This window comes from Zalophus californianus, chromosome 14 (assembly GCF_009762305.2).
Source record: "Zalophus californianus isolate mZalCal1 chromosome 14, mZalCal1.pri.v2, whole genome shotgun sequence".
Classification (NCBI taxonomy): domain Eukaryota; kingdom Metazoa; phylum Chordata; class Mammalia; order Carnivora; family Otariidae; genus Zalophus; species Zalophus californianus.
In genome coordinates, this window is record NC_045608.1 from 53,795,081 (window position 1) to 53,815,241 (window position 20,161).

Below are 20,161 nucleotides of genomic sequence, written 5' to 3' on the forward strand. Positions count from 1 at the left end.
TCCCTATTATCCATTCTCCAGGCAGCAGCGAAAGGCATGTTTAAACCTTTTCCTATTCAAAAGTCTCAAGGTTTTAAAAACTTGAACTCCTAACTGGTAAAAATAATCTAGCCAGCATTTATATTTCACTCCAAATGAAGCAAATTTGCTCATCCCGATCATTTCCCACTGGGAAGTTTTCCTTTCATTAGGAAAGAAGATAAATTAGTAGGTGACCGACCAGAGAGACGGAAGGACTGACGCATCACTAGAGAACACAAATGACTTACGGCTTCAGATTTGGGAGGCACTGGAGGTGGAGGTAGGGCAATCTCTGAAGACTTCATGGCTACTCCCAGAGTTCCGGGCACAGGAAGAGGAGAAGTCGCACATTTGGACCGGACGGACCCTCTAGACTGATCGCATCGGCTCTTCTCGCTCAGGGAACGCGTGAGAGGCTGATGGCTGGGCTTGCCGTCCTCCAGCCAGAGCTCTTCATAAGGAAGCTCTGACTTCCCCGGGATGCCTGCCGATTCTTCACCGGCTTCTGGGAAAAGGTAGTCGCTCCCACTGTCACCCAGGTCCTGATAGGGCAGGATGTCATGAGGAAAGGGGGCCCACTCGCCCCCCAGGTCCCTGCAGCCATGGAGGTTCACCTCACTGTTGCCATGGAGATTGTTGCCATACACACAGACGGAGAGCCGGTGGAAGGACTGGGTGAGCTCATCGCGGGCATAGCTAAGAGAATTGGGCACGTGGTTGTGGCCAGAGCACCTGCCCTTCTTGGGGCTCTTGCAGTCCTCATTCCAGTCAGTTTTCACATCTCGGACAGCCCGGGAATACTCGTCGATGTCGAACTGTTCTTGGCAGATACCCAGCCAGTGATGGACCAGGGTCTCGGGCCACACGTCTCCCTTTACCAAGTGTTCTGGGAGGCTAAACTTGGGGACCGTCAAGTGCAAAGGGAAGTGCATGGGGAGGATCTTGTTGTTCCGCAGCACACAGCAAACCACCACCGTCTTGGTCTGGATGTTCACAAACTTGTAGCGATGCCCCTCGCGGATGAAGTGGAGGTCGTACGGGTTCCTGGGTGGAGGGCTGGGCACAGTCACGTTCACGGGGAGCCTGGTTTTCTCCACAATGTTGCGGATGGTGTGTTCGCCCTCCTGCATCTGAAGTTCCAGGGGACTCCGGGTGCTAAATCTGCCCTTGCACTGGAATGGCAGGCTAATGCTTTCATTGGTCCGGTGATTCATGCAGATCAGGCATGGCATTTTGCCTTTTCCCAGCTTGCTGATGGAATTGAGCTTCCCGATCTTTTTGAAGATTGTGTTGAGTCGTGACTTTTCCTTGAAAGTCTTTGCGTACAGGATTTCTGCCTGCCCCATGAGAGTGAGTTCATCCCCAGTACAGAGGGTGATGTTATAAACTTCGGTGTCCTCATTGCATTCACCTGAAGCAACCTACAATAGGATAAACCAAGTTTGAGGTGAGCTGCCTTTAGTCCATTTCCACAGAAAAGTAGAGAACTCGCCATTAAGACACACAAGCACGCATACAAAAAGGAAAATGCTGTTCCCAAACTAAATTTAGCTACTCCATTTCTTTTATAATGTTTATATGGCTAACAGTAACAAGAAGATATTCGTTTAGACTTGTAAAAACACACTTTGTTCTGAAGAAATGAGCAATCTGTTCATTAGTAAAAATTTGGGAAATACAGAGAAAAGACACAAAAAGAAATAACACCCACGGGCCTGATTCAGAAATAGGCACGGTTAATGGTTTGATAAACATTCTTCCAGTTTCTTTGTCTATGCAGAGTAGCATATCATATGGATAATTATTTTGGGACATTACTATTATCATTCTGTCTCTTCCAGTTATTAAAAAAAAAGTTTCCATGAACACCACTGTAGAAAATCCCTTATTTTTTTTTTACTATTAAAATTTTATGAAATTTCCTAAAATTGGAATTGGGACAGAGGATGTAAAAATGTTTTATTTCTCCCTGTTCTTTAATTTTATTATACAAACTATTCATGTTCATTGGCAAAAATATTAGAAAATATAGATGTAAAGATGAACAAATTCTATGGTCTTACTACTAAAGATAATCTGTATTAACAATTTTATATAAATAGAGAAAAAGAGAAATAGATGTGTCATCTATCTTGGAGATATATAAATACACACACACAACTTTGTTGCTTTGTTTCTCACTATATTTATTTTCTTGTGTTTAAGTATAAACGGTCGGTTGCCAATACTGACCTTATGTATTTGATTATCTGGGCATATGCCTTAATTTGTCTGACTAGCTCCTTATTGTTAGACAGATGGGTTTTCCCAATGTTTAGCAATTATAAATAGTACTGCAGTGATTTTTTTTTACAGTTCAACTATTTCCTTAGGAGAAAGGCCCCGAAGTAGAATTGCATGGACAAAGCTGTAGATATATATTTGAAAGGTCTAATATGTATTTCCTATTGTGCTTCATCAATGTTACACTTATTTACACTTCTTCCACTTTATGAAATTATCTGTCTCTCCATACCCATGCTAAGTAAGTTTAAGGTTTACCAATATTAAAGGTAAAGCACGCATCCTGCATTTATTTATTCACGTTTTATTTTGATTTATTTATTAGGGTAGTTGAATATATTTTAGTATTCATTTATCTGGCCATTTAGATCTCTTCCTTTGTGAATGTCTGTGCCCTTCACCCATTTTTCTATTGGGATGGTCATCTTATCGATTACTTTTTATGTCATGTGAATGTCATTTATGCTATATATTTTCCAATTTGTTGGGTGAATTTCAACTTTATAACTTAAGTGCTAAAGTTTTTTCTTCCTACGTAGCAAACATTTTCAAAAATTTTCCTTTGTAATTTCATCCTTGGGTGGTATGCTTCTACTAGTTGAGATATCAGTGGTTCTGAGTTAGGGGTATTTTGCTCCCACTCCCCAGCCCCTGGGGACATTTGACCATGTCTGGAGACATTTATTGATTGTCATGGCTGGGAAGGTGCTACTTATATCTAGCAGGGAGAGGCTAGGTATGTTGCTAAACATGGTACAATGAACAGAACAGCCCTTCACAGCAAAGAATTATCTAGTCCAGATTTCAGTAGTGCTGAGGTTGAGAAAAACTGAGATGATTAGCCAATATTTTCTTCTAGTATTTTGATGGTTTATTAACTGTTTCACTGATTTAATTAAAATTTCTTTGATGGACTATTTAAGGTAGAGGTCTAACTTCAGTTTTTTCTTAAAGATTTATTTATTTGCTTGAGGTGGGGAGGGAAAGAGAGAGACAGAGTCTTAAGCAGACTCCGCGCTGAGTGCGGAGCCCTACACCGGGCTTGATCTCACGACCGTGAGATCACAACCTGAGGGGGAAGCAAGGGTAGGATGCTTAACCGATCGTGCCACCTAGGCACCCCCAACTTTAGTTTTTTAAACAGTTAACTGACTGTCCGGTATACTTCTTAAATAACTATCTCTTTTCATCACTGATTTGAAATGCTACTTTGATCATGTACTAAATTTATAAAACACATACACATTTGTATACTTATATTTGCATCTACTGTGAGACCATTTATCCAAATGACCTTTCTGTCTATTTTCTCATTTTAACTATACTGATTCAATTTCTACATCTTTATCTTACATGTTCAGATCTGAAAACAAAAACCCTCATTTGTGGTTATTCCAATTCAAAAAGTTTTTGGATGGCAAGAAACAAGAGAAGCAAAGTCAAAAATCAAGTAACGGTCTGAGAGAAAATATCTGCAATATCTCCACAAGAGTGAACCTCCCTAATACATAAGCAACTTTTAAAAAATGACCTAAACTGCTCCAGAAAAATAGGTGAAAGTCATGAAAAATCAATTCACTAAAAAAAGGAACACAACAGACTTCAAATCTATAAAAAGACATTCAACTTCTTTTGTAATTAGAGAAAAGTAAATGAAAATTATACTGAGATACCACTTCTTTATCTAGAACACTGATAAATATTCAAAAGCCTGACATCATACTCAGTGGGTGAGGCTCTGGGGAAAGAGGCACTCTCGTTCACAGCTGGTAGAAATGCAAAATGATACAAGTCCTATTGTGGGGAATTTGGCAATACCTAATCAAACTATGCACGTTTATCCTTCCATTCAGCAATCCTACTTCTAGGAAATTACCCGATGACATTCCTCCAACAGTGTGAAAATACAAATGCACCAGGTTATTCACTGTAGCATTATTTGTATTTGCAAAATCTTACAATCAATCTAAATGCCCAAACATAGGAGACTGATTGAATAAACTATGATACAAACACGAAATGTATCATGCAAAAAAGAACAAGAATGATGAGTTCAATGAATTGATAGGAAAACGACTTTCAGGATATAGTAAGTAAAAAAACAAACAAAAAACCCCAAAAAACAAAGTGCATAAAAGCTTATACGGTATACTACACCTTTGGAAAAATCAGTATATATTTTTCTGCTATTTTTGTAAAAAAAAAAAAAAAGGAATACAAGAAAAATAAACCAGAAAACAATGAAATTAGTACTTAAGGGAGGGAGGAAACTGGTGGAAGGGAGTGTTAGCTCTGTGAGTGTACCTAGCTATAGAGTTTTGATGTTTAGGAGGTAAGCCAATGTTCTAACATCTTCAAAAATAAAATTAAGTCAACAAAAAGTTAAAAGAAACTGAAAGCTAAATGCAAATGGAAACAGATGAATCCAATCTTATTTCCAGTGAATAAACTAACCACACAGGGGACGGAGACAGAGAAATCATCCAAGTAACTAAAATGCTTTGACTACAAATTGCCAGTAGGGAAAAAAGACCAACAAATATTGTGTTCTTTTTGGTAGATTTGTTTTGCATATGAGAGTGGGTACGGGGATTCTGAAACAACTTTTTATGTATATTGTAGAAATAAAACATGAGTAAATGTGTTCCTTTGGGAATCAGAGTTTTCACTGTGGACAGAAGACAGAAACATGGAATTAGGAAAGGTAAGAGGAACTCCATTAGGTTGACTGAAATTGGAGGTATTGGTATTATAACCTGAAGAAACTATACATGCACACACATCTATTTCTTAGCTTTGTTTTTTCTAAGGGACTAGACGCAAAGACTCCCATTATCACCGAATATACCTAGCACCCCAAACCATTCTCCACTAAAAGGAATCATGGCTCCTTGGAGAAATGCCTGATTCCAGGGCTAGGGCAGGAAAGTACAAGATGAGCTTGAAATACTGTGTTGTGCAGGAAAGTAAAGAGGTGCTCTTAAGATGACAGGAATGTGTCAAAAGGACACTGGAGCCAGCCTGAGCTGGCCTCCACAGGCCAAACCTGGGACGATTTGAGCATCACAATACACAAAGACTGCAATGAATGATAATCTGCTGAACAAAGTAGGAATGTTGAAGTCCATACTGTTAACAAAAATATGAATGAGTGGAAAAAATGAATGGGGGAAAAGCTGACAAATGTGGAGGAGTGAAGGGACCCAAGATCGGTACATACAAGAAACATCAATGGATGCTCATTTATAGGGTAAGTTTGATTGAGGAGTAGGTTATGTGCCTGGTCTTACAGTGTCTTCTCTTGGAATGCTTACTGATTGCGAAGGGAGAAAAAGTAACTACAGATTGGAGAAACTGGACAACACCTTGACCAGGTGATCACATTTAATATAACTGGAGGGGGATCCCCATGTGTGAGCCTCTGGATGTGATTCCCTGAGAAGGTCAAGACCTCAGTTACAGAACATTCCACCTAAAAATGCATTACTAGAACCTAATTATGAAAAAATATCAGACAAACCCAAATTGAGAAATACTGTATGAAATACCCGGTACATATTTGTGAGAAACGTCCATGTGATGAAAGATAAGAAAGGTTGAAGAATTGCTCCAGATTAAAGTGAATGAAAGACAAAATGCAACATCAATGCAATATGCATGCCTGGAATGGATCCTGAACTAAAGGGAAGAAATGCTATCAAATACACTTTGGTGCACTGTAAAGAAGAGTACCACATCACTGCTAACTCTCCTGAATGTACCGTTTTTACACAAGAAAATATCCTTATTCTTAGGAAATATACACTGATGTATTAAGGTGTAAAGGGTGTAATGTATGTAATTCACTCTGAAATTATTCAGAAAAATGTAAGTTGTGGTCTGCATACGTATGTGTATGTCGGGGGTAGAGGATGAGAAAACAAATGTGGTGAAATGTTTAAAGCTGGTGAATCTGGTGGTGTCGAGGGAGATATTCTATTATGCTTCCAATAATTTTTTAAGACTTCAAGTATTTAAAAAAAATTAAAACATGACAACAGGAAAATCTTGGATATTTTTGCCTATTTTTCCAGATGAACTTCACAATCATTGTCTATGGTTTGAATTGATAATTTTATTGAAAGTGCATTTACCTGCTCTTTTGGCAAGGAGTGACATCATCAAAATATTTCTAAATAGGCACATGGTAATTCTCATCATTTATTGAGATCTTTTATTTCCCTTATTAGTAATTAAGTTTGCCTTCGTTATCAATCTCTGAACATTGCTGTTCGTTTGCCAAGGGCACATATGGTTTGTTGCTATTCTCTATGACCAGTAACTTCACTCTAAGAGTTTTTTCCAGTTGATTATCTTGGGATTCTTAAATGATTAAATCTTATGTAACCAATGCAAAGTTCATCTTCATCTTTTTAGTTTTCATCCCTTTTCCCGGACAACAGTGTGGTGGTGAGAATGTTGTTCCATATTTTAATGTGAATTATTTGATTACAAACTGATCATATGAAAAACTCATTGGTTTGAGATGGATTTTTTTTCTCATATTAGTAATGTCTTTCCAATTCTAGATTTCTAAAAGTTTCTATGAAAAAATTAAAAAAAATTTTTTTAAGATTTCATTTATTTATTTTAGAGAGAGCATGTGAGCAGGGGGAGGAGCAGAGAGAGAAGGAGAGAAAGGGGGAGAGAATCTCAAGCGGACTCCATGGCTGAGCATAGAACCCAACTCGTGGCTCGATCCCACGACCCTGAGATCATGACCTGAGCTGAAACCAAGAGTCGGACACTCAACGAGGTGAACCACCCAGATGCCCTAAAAAATGTTTTTAATCAAATGCCATTTCTGCATCCAATAACAATAAAACAGTCATATGTTTATTTTTAACCTTGAGGTCCTGGTTTTATATTATAATAGTAGATTCCCAAATATTAAAACAACCCTACATGCCTGAAATAATCTGTGTATGATCATGGTGCACTTAAAAGTGTACTGCATGATTCTCTTTGATACTATTTGATCTATGACTTATGTATCTTAGTCACAGGTGAAATTAGTCTATAGTTCTGTTATGTTATCTTTACCAGGTTTTAGTACCAGGCTTATATTAAGGCTAAGATTGATTTTTTCCCTTTTATGTTAATGAAAAAGCATCTGGGTAAAGTGATTGGCAATGTTCATGTTGTTTACTGAGCAGTAATCATCAGTATGTGTTTAGAAGACTTGGCAGTGGCAATCTTTGTAAATAATTTCTCACACACTATTCTAGGTCATCTCTATATAAATTTTAAACTTTGGAACAAGCAATTTGTCAATCCACATTAGTGCTATAAAAAACATTTCTGTTGTCTCTACAGTGAAGTGCATTTCTCTGTAGCAGGCATTTTCAGTACATAAATAACAGCACAATATTATTTTAATGGCAGTTCAGGTCCCTAAGGTTTAAATTCCATTTTAGGTGATTCAGATTAAGTGTTATTAATATTATTTTAAACAAGACCACAACTTAATTGTATTTACTTTCAGACTCAGTATTCACTGGGCTTCTATATTAGAGTTAAGTTTAGGAATCTAAATAAATAAATAAACAATAAACAAACACCATTTAACTTTTTATTTGCAGTAATTCCAGATTTGCGGAAAAGTTGCAAAGCTGTATACCTTTGTCTAACTTCTCCTGTTAACATTCTACACAACCATGGCACATTATCAAAACTAAGAAATTAACACTAAAACAAGATGACTAACTTAACCACAAAGCTTTATTTGGATTTCATTATTTTTTTCCATTAAGGTCTTTTTGCTGTTCCAGGATCAAACCAGGATACCACACCACATCCAGTCCTTGATTCTGTGAGTATCTTGGTCTTTCCTTGTTTTTTATGACCTTGACAGTTTTAAAGAATATAGATTAGGGTTTTTTTTAAGCTAATAAATCATTTATAAATTATAGTACTTGGCCCATATAAGGGCTGAATTTCTTTTCCTACAGGACCTATAAATTCAACATTTCAGTTACTTTATTTCGTTGACTTTGGTCACCAAGAGTCCTTAAAAGGGCTCATTTGCTATTAATTTTAATTTTAGTTTATCCCTAAGGCTTTTATTTTTAGCTAGCATCTAGCTATGTTTACAGCAATACAGATCAGAGGTCAGCAAACTACTGTGCATAGTCCAAATCTGACCCAACATCTGACTTTGTAAATAAAGTTTTATTAGGACACTGCTGTGTCCATTCATTTATGCGTAAGTTATGAGTGCCTTCACTCTGCAGTGGCAGTGTTGAGTAGCTGCAACAGTAACTGTAATGGCCCACAAACTAACATATTTATTCTTTGTCCTTTTATAGAAAGTTTGCTGAACCCAGGTATAGATGAATGAAAAGAACTATGGCCTTTGGAAATTAATTGGGCCAATACTATTAGCTAACTTACAAGCTAAGTTTGAGTCTGCTTTCACTATTAGGTGACCTCAGAAAAAGTATTTTACTTTTTTGAGCCTCAGTGTCCTCATCTATAAAATGAGAACACCACTGTGTACTTCACAAGCATAATTAATGTAGGTAAACAACTTCCCACAGTGGTAAGCTCTCAATAAATGGAGGCCATTACTGTTATTATTACTTCTGTGAACAATAAAACCATTTAAATTCTTTTTTTTTTAAGTAAGCTCTACATCCAACGTGGGGCTTGAACTCATGACCCTGAGATCAAGAGTCATACGCTGTACCGACTGAGCCAGCCAGGTGCCCCCAAAATATTTAAATCCTTTTTTTTTTTTTTTAAGTAGGCTCCATGCCGGGCTTAAATTCACAACCCTGAAATCAAGACCTGAGCTGAGATCAAGAGTAAGATACTTAACTAATCCCTCCAGGTGCCCCAACATTTAAATTCTTAATAATTCTGTTTCACAATGCCTCTCACATCTCTGTATTTTCATGTAGGTTTCTCTTCCTACCCACTACTGTTTTCAAGCCCAAACCACTACTTTAAGCATTATCCTTTCTTCTGTACTGAAGAATTGCTCAAGTTTTTATTCAATGTGTTATCCCAGAATAAAACTTAATTGTCAGAAGAGGGCTTGAAATATCCTTACAGTTATATCCCAAAGGAAGTAAACATATTGAAGTGATTCAAAAAAATATACCGTTTTAAGATAGACCAGCCTCCAAAAACACTCAGATGCACTGCTGTACTTCCTTTCTGGTGAAACTTTGTAAAAAACTTGGCAGTTCATCCATTTGGATCAGGATGGAGACAGAGATGTCGAGAGAAAGAGTTCTCAGGAGACTTCAGAAACACACACACACACACACACACACACACACACACACACACACACTTACTCACACAACAAACTATTTCCAGTTAACACACAAGGAGCCAACAGTGCTTCTCAAATGTGAAGCAATAACAAAGTATATGTTTCTTCTTAGCTCTTTAAATCAATACTTAATATATTTTTCCTAATTTACCTTTATAAACATATACCCTGTAGAATGAAGAAATCATATGGTCTAGTGAGTACCATACACCAGACGAGCTGAGAGTGTCTATGCTGCTTGGGAGATACCAATCAGCCACTATGTGTGCAGATTAAACAGATCAAAATTATCCTTACTAAATGTCATTCTCTGAGCACATTCAACAGTTTTGTCTACGTTTTTGTGTATGTGTATACTTCTAAAGGAAGTTACTCCTACTCCCATACATAAAAATGCATAACATATGTGAGGACAATCTGTAATTCCATGCTCCCAACCTGATGTCATCATTAATGCTAGCAATTAGCTTTGCATAAATTGTGAGACTAACTCCCGACCGATCTTGTGGTCACTGTCAGTGACAGATGAAGAATCTCATAAATAAATGCTCTTCCTTTGGCAATTGAGCCAAACAGTCTCCTCTGGTTTCCACAGATGTGATTTATTTGCATAATTTCTTTCCTTTTTTATTTTTTTAATAGCAAAAGAAACAATGCGTTCTGTCTAAGTGCTTCGGTATGTGTGCCTGGTTAACATTTCCAGTTTCAATGTTTCCTGAGAGGAAGTAATTCAAAGTGTGTTATCTAAACAACTCTAATAGGTCTAATCCAGGAAACTATCAGGGTTTTACTGTTCATAATACCATTCAGAATTAATACCCCATGGTCAAGCAACATTTTAAAACACTGATATAAAATTTTATACACACCCACACTCACAGATGGTTCTGGCAACAGATAATCTGTTTTCTAAGAACAGTTGTTCTAAAGATCAAACATGTAACAGAGGTTAAAATTGCAACTCTTGAAAAAAAATCAGGATTGATCTGACTGCTAGATTAAATAGCTAATATTTGATTAATATTAGATCATTTCCCCCAACACTTCAATTTTTGTAACTTTTTCCTTTGGGAAAATGGCAGAAAATGAGAGACAAAGGGGCGTGAAGAGTTAATTGTCAATCCTGAGTATCTCTCTCTCTCTTTTTTTCAACAGGAAATAGGGCAAAGATGACAAGTACAATGGCAGTGATTTAATTAGTGATGGTACAAGAGAGGGCTTGCCAACTGGCAGCTTTTCAGACAAGGTCTCAAAACCTCAGATGACAAGACAAAAATAAAACAAAACAAAATAAAATCCAAACAAACAAACAGATCCCCACCAAAACCAAAACCCACTAGGCAATCTTCAAACACAGAAATAATTAACCTCACAATTGTATCCAATTTATCATTCTGAATTAATCCTGAAAATAAATGACATCTGACTCATGGTAAAGAAAACATGCCATTTTAAACAACTGGAAAGTAAAAATAAAAATTGGCTACCTCCAAATCCATTCAATCTTCATTTTAAAAATTTGTTCTTACATCTGACAAAATTCAGGTTGCACAGTAATCGATAATTTCTGATCTCTCTGGAATACAGCCAAGAACAAGGCAGTGAGCTAAAGGCCTCTGGGCAGGCAAAAAGATGTGATGTTGATGTTAGGGCTTATAGAAAAGCCTTTAAGGGCCATAATTCAGCACACTTACTCCCATACAATCAAAATTCCATCCAACCTGGTTACCAGCCCACAGGATAACAGAAGTGGAAATTAAAACTGGAAACAGGGATGGTTAATTAAGGCAGGTATTCTAATATAAGAGGCAACAATTTGAATGAGACCACAAAACACCCAATTCTCAGGGTATAAGGTCTCTCCACATAAAGACAAAAGTCATACACATCTCAGGAGATGGAGCGGAGTTTAACTTTTGTTCAAGTACTTCTCGTTAAGACGGCAGAAACATTTCATTTCAGGACATTGAAATGAAATTATAGTTCTTTGGACAGAACTTTTGATAAAATTCACAGCTCCCCCAAAAGCTGGCTAAAATTACTTGTACTCTAAAGGTGCCAGAGAGGAGGTAGAAAATTCCAGAGCAAATGATCCCTATTCACTTTGAACCCTCCTAAGAAAAACCCACCCCTCTTGATTATTATAATCTTACAACATGCGGAGGAGATGCTTTTTCTGAGCTGTCATGACAGACCCTAGGAATGGTATATTAAACTAGGAATGGTGCTTATGCCTGAACTACACTCTTAAAACCACACACACACACACACACACACACACAATTTCCCCAAAGAACACTAATGTTTCAGCACCTCTGTTTTGTATTACTTTACAGGACGGCCATAGAATGGCCAACAGACGCAGAACAGAGTCAGAGTCAACATAGCAAGCTATTTTTGCCTAAAAGACAAAATGATCAGAAAGATGTCAGAGAATAAAATAATTATGACAAGAGTAGAATCACAAGCCGCCCCAAACCTCTCCATTAATATATTCTCAAGGCCTTGTGTGTAGCTGTTCTGTCAAAAGGAGTAAAGAAAGTTAACAGGACATATGTTTAATTTGTTAACTACTTTTACATGGAAATAAGATACAGTCTAACTAGTTGGCAGAAGAGGAAGAGCTTTATTTCTTCACCTTTTTCAGATGGCAACTTTAAAAAGGGTAAGGAATATGTTAAGATAAAAGGCACATGAATTGCCTCAAATTTGTGACTTGGGGGGGAAAAACCAGCTGATTCTCAGTAACTTGGAAGCCTTGGAAAAAATCCAAAGTTTAGCACCAAGTTGCACAAACCACTCACCTTAAATTTTAGAACTCTTGCTTATTTATTCTGTGGTGCGCTGTTGCCATCTTTAACACCGCTCCAAGCAACGATCAAGAGCCCAACTGTATGTAGCCTGGTTTCTATGATAATACTGGGTAATACTTAAAAAATTCTGGGTTAATACTTTACAGAGGTATTTTTGTTATTTTCAAAAGGGTTCGTTTTACACATGCTGCACTGATGTTGATAGTAAGTTAACTTGTAGGATTTTCTTTTTTAAATACTGGCATCAGGAAAGATCTAAAAATCTACACGTAGAATATTCATAAAAGCTGCCAAGTCCTGTGTGTGAGACCATAGCTGTTTCCAAAGTACAAAAGACAGAAGGATTTGGCTGGGTAATAATTATAGGACACATTTATTTAGATTTTTAAATAAGAAAATGAATTAACTGTGTAAGCTACTGTGTCATTGGAAAGCATATTTTGATCACAATCATGAGCCTTATCTCAAATCCACAAATAGCATTCAGGGGAGCGCAAAGATGACCGGACTGAATCGGGAAACCTGGCTTTGCTGCTACGTAGTTTTCTGGCTTTGTGTGAATCAATGAAGTCAGCTAACATCTGTTTCTTAGTTTTCCTATTTGTCAAAAGGAGGAGGAGGACTCAGGGGTGTCTAAGGGCCTTTCCAGATCTAAGATGTGATGATTATAAAAACTCTTGTCTGTAAACTTCCTTAGTCGTGCTGGGTTATTTATAATATTTTATTTTACTCTTGGTCATGTTTCTCAGTATGGAGAAGCTCAGCTATCATTTAAGTTCTCTGAATCTTACAGGATTTTTTTTTCCTATTAAAAAAAGACAACACTGCAATCCTTCTCCCATTAGGATAGCTTTGCCAGTAGACACTGCCACCCCTGCCAAAAACAGGTGCCAAACCCAGTAATCACGAGCTGATATGCAGGTGACAGGAATGTCGGCTCAGCTCTTGCCCTAGACCACATGGTAATGGTTCTTAAGAGGTCTGTGTAGGCAGAAGTGGTGACTATGCTCTGGGTCCGCCTGAAATCTCACTATTCCCCAGTGAGGCATTTCCCCTAGTTGAGACAATGCAAACTTGTTATTTTGCCTGTGGGGAAAATCTATGCTGGAACAGCTGAAACCTTGGACCTCACTAGCTGGAATGAAAATAGCAACATCATAGCATCCAGATTAAGGTATCTGGACTCCCTGACTTGAGAGCACTAATTTTAATGTAGAAAGCTTTTGGGTAAGGGCCATGAAGTCAGAACACCTCTTACGCACTTACCGAGGGTGGCAAGTTACCCAGTGCCAAATTGAAGGCCATCTTTTCTTCCCTCTGCTTACGTCTCCGTAAAGACAGAAGTGAAATTAAGACGTAATTTGTTAGTCACTATTTTGATGGCAGAAAGTAGATGTGTGGGAAAATTTCTCATCATTATTGGGCTTAGTCCAAAGGCTGGAAGATGTTTGAAATAATTCACTGGGTACCAGTATAATAAGTTTCCAAAAAAGTATTTGAGGTGAAGGGGTATTTTGAAGCAACAACAACAGTTACTATGTACCGAGTTTTTAATATCAAGTCCAGGGTACAAAGTACTAAATAAAGAGTAAGTGAAATAATCTGTGGTGGGAATTTTTTTCTTCTAATGTGAAACTTAATTTAGTATGATTTTATGTTCTGAATCAGGGGTTGGCAAACTGTTTCTTACAGGGTCAGACAGTAATAATTTTACGCTTGTGTGCCATATGATCTCTGCTGCCAACTACTCAATTCTACTATTGTAATGTGGGAGCAGTCAGACATTGAACACCTGTATGCATGGGGTGGCTGTGTCCCAATAAAACTTTATTTGCAGAACAGGTGCCTTACCCAAGGCTATAGTTTGCCAACTCTCATACTAGACACTTGCAGAGCACTTTAGTGCATTACTTCATTTAATTCACATGAAAAGTCTCTGAGGAGGATAGAATCATCCCCGTTTTGCAGGTGATGACACCTAGACTCAAGGGGTCACGTGACCTTTCTGTGGTCACAGTCCAGTGTCTGGACTTGGGGTGTGAACTCAGCTCCGAATCCAGAGCCTGAGCTACACTACACAGTCCGATATGCTCTTTAGATCATGGGAGCTTGTTTTAGGAAAGGTGCATGCCTGAAAATTATTCATGTGGTGCTTTTTCTTATTAAAAGGTAGAGGAATGAGTCTTTAGTTGGGGTACCCAACTGACACAGGACATCTGCTGACTCTGGAAATAAAGACGACGATAGAGATGGCTGATGAAAAATTAAAACAAACAATTAAGAAAGAAAATGCCCATTACAGTTAAAAACAAATACGTAAGGGCGCCTGGGTGGCTCAGTTGGTTGGGTGTCCCACTTTTGATTTCGGCTCAGGTCATGATCTCAGGGTCATGGGATCAAGCCCCATGTCGGGCTCCCGCTTGAGATTCTCTTTCTCCCTCTACCCTTCCCCTCACTCTGCTCATGTGCTCTCTCTCTCTCAAAAAAAAAAAAAAAATCTTAAAAAACAACAACAACAACAACAAATATGCAGTAAAGCAGGTAAACAAAAACAGAGCTCTCACCATGGGAACTAGATGGATAAAGGAGACAATGAAAGAGGCAAGTGACTGCCGGTTGTTTTTTTTTTTTTTCTGTTTTGAAATATCGAATGCCATTGGCTTAGGAGGGATTGGAGCCCATGTACACAAATGATGAGCAAGAGGTTACTGGTCCACATATTCTTTCATTTCCTTGATCATCTCATCTTCCATTTTCTGTTCCTACCACCTTAGTTGCCCACTCAAATGGACATACTTAGATATGTTTTTGTCTATTTTTTTTAAGTTTATTTTTTTAAGTAATCTCCACACCCAACATGGGGCTCAAACTCACAACCCTGAGATCAAGAGTTGCGCGTTCCCCAGACTGAGCCAGCCAGGCGCCCCGGACATACTTAGATTTGAAAGAACAGCTACTCCTGCCATTTCCTATATTATTCCCTAAAGTTCAATTTCAAGCATTTTATACTCTACCAATTTTTCACATCACTTTCTTAACCACTTCAGAAGTTCCTTAACCCCGTTAGGATCTCTGGTTTTCACTGAGGTTACACTTCTTGTATTCATACTCTTTATCCAGTGAGGAGTCTATGGCTCATCACTACCTGTCACTCTACGGCACACTTCATCCACACCTTTGCTAATTTCTGTTATACTCATCCAGTAGAGCCCCAACTCTGATTAAACCTACTGCTCTGTCTACTCTGTATGTGCATCCAGGAAGCCAAAGAAAAAAAGTTGGTGCTGAGTAATCTCACTTGAAATGCATATACCTTGACAAAACTCTGGGACCATCCTGCTGTACTTCCCTGGTAAACTTACTTCCTGGGTCTCTGAGCTGATTATTATTTTCTTCCTGTCAAGGCTAACAAGACTTCCATTCTGCTGAATTTAACAGATGGTTCCCAGTCCTCCTCTAATTCATTCAGTAAGTAGCACTTGACACTGTTGTCCATTCCTCTTTGAAACACTTTTTAAAGCCATTTGGCTTCTTCGAACATCTATCCACATGCTCCACCATCTTTCTATTTCATTGTGATTCCCTGCAATCTCTCCTGGACCCCAATGCTGGGGTGTTCCAGGGCTCATTCCTTGGTCTCTCTTCTTTATCTAGTGTCTAGGTCAGACACTTCTCAGCTTTGGCACTACTGACATTTTGGGCCAGATTATTCTTTGATGTGGGGCTCTCCTGTGCACTCTAGGATTTTTAGCAGCACCCTTGTCCTCTACCCACTAGAAACCAGTAGCACTCACCCTTCCCCAAGCTGTAGCAATCAAAACTGTACCCTGACATTATCAGATGTCCCTGGGAGGAAAAAAAAAAAATCACCCTGATTGAGAACCACAGATGTAGGTGAACTCAACTAGCTCTATGGCTTCAAATGCCATCTAGGAGCTGATGAACCCCAAACATACAAGCCCATTCCTTGCCCCAAGCTCCAAACTTGTACACCCAATTGTCTGTCTCCTTGATCTCTTTATTTGGAGGTAGCATTTGTACTTGTATATTTATTGCCTGCCACTTCCACTGATGAGAACCTCCAGAGTTTGCATATTCACTGTTTATTCCCAGTGGCTAGACATACAAGAGGTGCTTTAAAATATATTTGCTGGTTAAAGAATTAAACATTTAACATATATTAATTCACTTCATGCAAGTTAATCAGTGATGGGGCAATCAGGCAGATAATTTCAAACACATCAAGGCATCTTCAAGACATTTAACTTCAAGATAAAAAGAATAGCTTATTTTTAATTTTTTAAAAAGTAATCTCTTCACCCAACGTGGGGTTTGAACTCATGGCCCCACGATCAAGAGTCGCACACTCCACCAACTGAGCCAGCCAGATGCCCCAGGAATGGCTTAATTTTAAATAAATTTGTGAACAGTACTAAACCTATCCATTTAAATTTTAGATAAAATTCTGCTACAGTCTTGGAAGTAACAACCACTAAAGAGTTCCCAATCTTTCAACACCTCTGTTCTACTCCACAGCATTACTATGTTTCGTTTCTATTTGTTCTTGTAAGTATATATGACTCTCTAATATATATATATATATATTTTTCTTTATTTCAATTAATAATTGTGCCTTTTGACTCCCAAGATGCCTGTTAGCTGCCAATTCTTAACTGCAAGTCGTTTCTTCAGTTGTTTATCCTCTTGGTCTAATTTATGCTCTATTTGAAATGGAGTAGAGGGTGAAGTTTTGCAAGGAGATCTGAGTTCTGCTATCACTTAAAAAATTGCTTTCTGGATAATATCTCTATTTATATAATATTTAACACTATCTATTTAATACTATTTATAATAGCTATATTTGTGAGAATATGGTACTGTTGTGTTTTTTTAAGTAAGCTCTACGACCAACATGGGCCTTGAACTGTCGCATGCTCTACCAACTGAGCCAGCCAGGTGCCCCTGTTGTACTAGTTTTTATTTTTTTTCTTCCTCTCCAGGCAAAGTAGTAACCAAGCATACCACTTAGCTCTCCCATTAAGTACTGCACCCATGCACATTATGATCAATTCTTACAGACCATGACTTCCAACACTGTGTTTTGGGGGTGGAGGGTGGTCCAGGTAGTACCCAGACATCTTTTCCATAAACCTCCTTGGTTTATTTATTTACTTGGGTATTTATTCACTAGGCACACAGACTTTTGTGTATTTCTTTGTGCAAATTTCCTGAGGTTCCTTGATCAATTCTTCTTTGAATATAATTGAACGATGTCTTAATGATTAATGCCGGATGGATGTGATAGCATCTTAAAACTTTGTAAGTAATAGACGAGAGGTATTAAATATTTATGTATGCATAGCACAGGAACTCAACCCAAGTCCAGTCAGCTCTGTGGATGCTGTAAACTTATAGTCCATACAGTTACCCATTTGTCTGTGCCTTTGAAATTTTTTTTTGGCTTTTTTAGAAAAATTGTGCTAATGTAAACATAACATAAAATTTATCATCTTAACCATTTTTAAGTATACAGGTCAGCAGTGTTAAATACATTCACATTCCTGTGCTGAGTTTTTAAATGGCATCTCTATTACCTATGTTTGAGTACACTGAGTCAATCCTGGTATTCTGGAAAAAACAAACAAACCATCAAACTATTGATTTCAGTATTATTCTTTCAATCATTGCTGATTTCATACAAATTCACACACACACAAAACAGGTGCTAGAGGCATTTAAAAAAATCTTTTACAAGTACTACATGCCACAAAAGACTTAAAATTTTAATACTTGACAAAATCTTAAAAAATCATAAATTTTTATGCTTGATTTCTCACGATTTATCAGCAAATGCAAGGTTTTAAAGTATGAACTTTCTTTGTAGACAATTTTTTTTTTCCATTTAGGAAATTTTAAATAGAAGCTTTAAGGAAAGATTTAAATCCTATCAAGACAAGAATCAAATAGGATTTGATGAACTTCTGACCAACGAATCTTGGTATGTTTAAAAATGAACATGTTTTCACAGATCTTCAAGGTAAGTTCAAGTTGTCTTGAGGACTCAGAGACTAAGTTACTGAAGGACCTTAAAGTTATAAATATTTTTGAATACCAGCATAATTTAGCTAGTAAAGAATTTAACAGGACACAAAATTTACCCATTTTACTAATAAAACCAAAGAAAGTAGACTACAGCAGCTGTATTTTATTTTTTTTAATTTTTAATTTTTTGACAGCGAGAGCGAGAGAGCACAAGTAGGGGGAACAGTAGAGGGAGAGGGAGAAGCAGGCTTCCCCCCGAGGCGGGGCTCGATCCCAGGACCCTGGGACCATGACCTGAGCCCAAGGCAGACGCTTAACCATCTGAGCCTCCCACGCGCCCCGATAGCAGCTGTATTTTAGAACTAGAAGGATGACTTGGCTTAGCCGATCAAATGGGCAGGACCACTGCTCCAGTAAAGAGGCTGTCTTGGGCATTTTCCCCCTTTCCTGAGGAGTGTGGGTGGAGTGACTCATCCACAAAGACACTGTTACATTCTTGGACTAAGATACCCCAGTCTGTTTTTCATATAGAGTGAATTGCTAACGAACAGGCATCCTGCTCCCCAAATATTGAAATGTTTAGAGAATGTGACTTAGTTGGACTTCCTGCTGAAATGAGGTTAATGCTTTCAATGCGAACACTTTCGAGAATGTTGTAGCATAGCTGTGGGTGTTGCTGAAGAAAACACAGTGGGTTCAGGCAAAGAGGTTGGGCCTCAGTGACACTGCTTTCCCTGGTTAACAGCAGATCTAGTCAAAGGAGCTCGCTCACTATGTAGCCGGGGACAGAACTGTCCCTTTAAGAATGCAAAACGAACACAGCACAGTAAACACTATTCGGCTTTTCTCTGATGAACCAAGATCGATAAATACCTACTGGGCAACATCCTACACATCAGTTTTCTCTGTGTGCACCGACAGAGACAGTCTGCAGAGAATGGAATGAATATAAGCCGGTGTCAGGGCGTACTCTGAAAGTTTCTCTCTTTTTCTTTAAGTGTGCAGTATTAGTTGTGTCATAAGCCTTTTGCTTTTGCTCCCACAAGCGGAGCATCCAGCCCCACAGAGGAGCTGGCCAAACAACTGTTACATATTAGAGAATAAAGTCCAAATTAAAAAAAAAAAAGACCCTTTTGATCTGCCTTGACAGTTGTTCTAGCAAGAGATAATGTTAACATCGTAACCTGTTGGAGAGTCAGGTCAGCTACAGCTCATGCGGTTCTTAAAAAGACCAGTTTTGGCCACTGACACGAACCCATTAGGAGGACAGAACTCTCCTACGAGGCACAGAGGGGAACGTACTGTGTACATAATGACCTGAAAGTTAAATTATTTCAGTGAGGATAAATATTTGGTTCTTCTAGAGCTACCTTCACGTTGAATGTTATTTCCTCCATGACGTACACGCGCTCAGGAAATGCTTTGGCCACCTCCTCCACACTGTTGAAATATTGCACAGGCTCCTTTATATCTCGGTCTTGTTCCAGCAGCTTGAATTGCCCTAAAATACACGATAAACGGAAGAGATGTGAGACGTTTATGCTGGCCGGCTGTCACTGTGGCGACAGCATCCCCCTTTCCTTACGCCCACTCTTCTTTGTCAAAGGTTTCTGATCATTATCATTGGGGGGGAAAAAGTTACCATGGCAGAAGGTTTCCTTCAAACTAGAATCCATAGCGA

The 20,161-nt window shown here is 38.3% G+C and overlaps 1 protein-coding gene across 3 annotated transcripts in view; it reads right to left on the reverse strand.

Moving 5' to 3' along the window:
- The window catches only part of GAREM1 (GRB2 associated regulator of MAPK1 subtype 1), a 194,444-nt gene that overhangs the window by 22,001 nt on the left and 152,282 nt on the right, over positions 1 to 20,161 (reverse strand). For all 3 annotated transcript variants that reach the window (XM_027576738.2, XM_027576737.2, XM_027576736.2), the window contains exons 3-4: positions 19,851 to 19,981; positions 270 to 1,442 (exon numbers count right to left, since the gene is read on the reverse strand). In XM_027576738.2, coding sequence (XP_027432539.1) covers positions 270 to 1,442; positions 19,851 to 19,981 — 1,304 coding nt within the window. The remainder of the gene's footprint in view (positions 1 to 269; positions 1,443 to 19,850; positions 19,982 to 20,161) is intronic.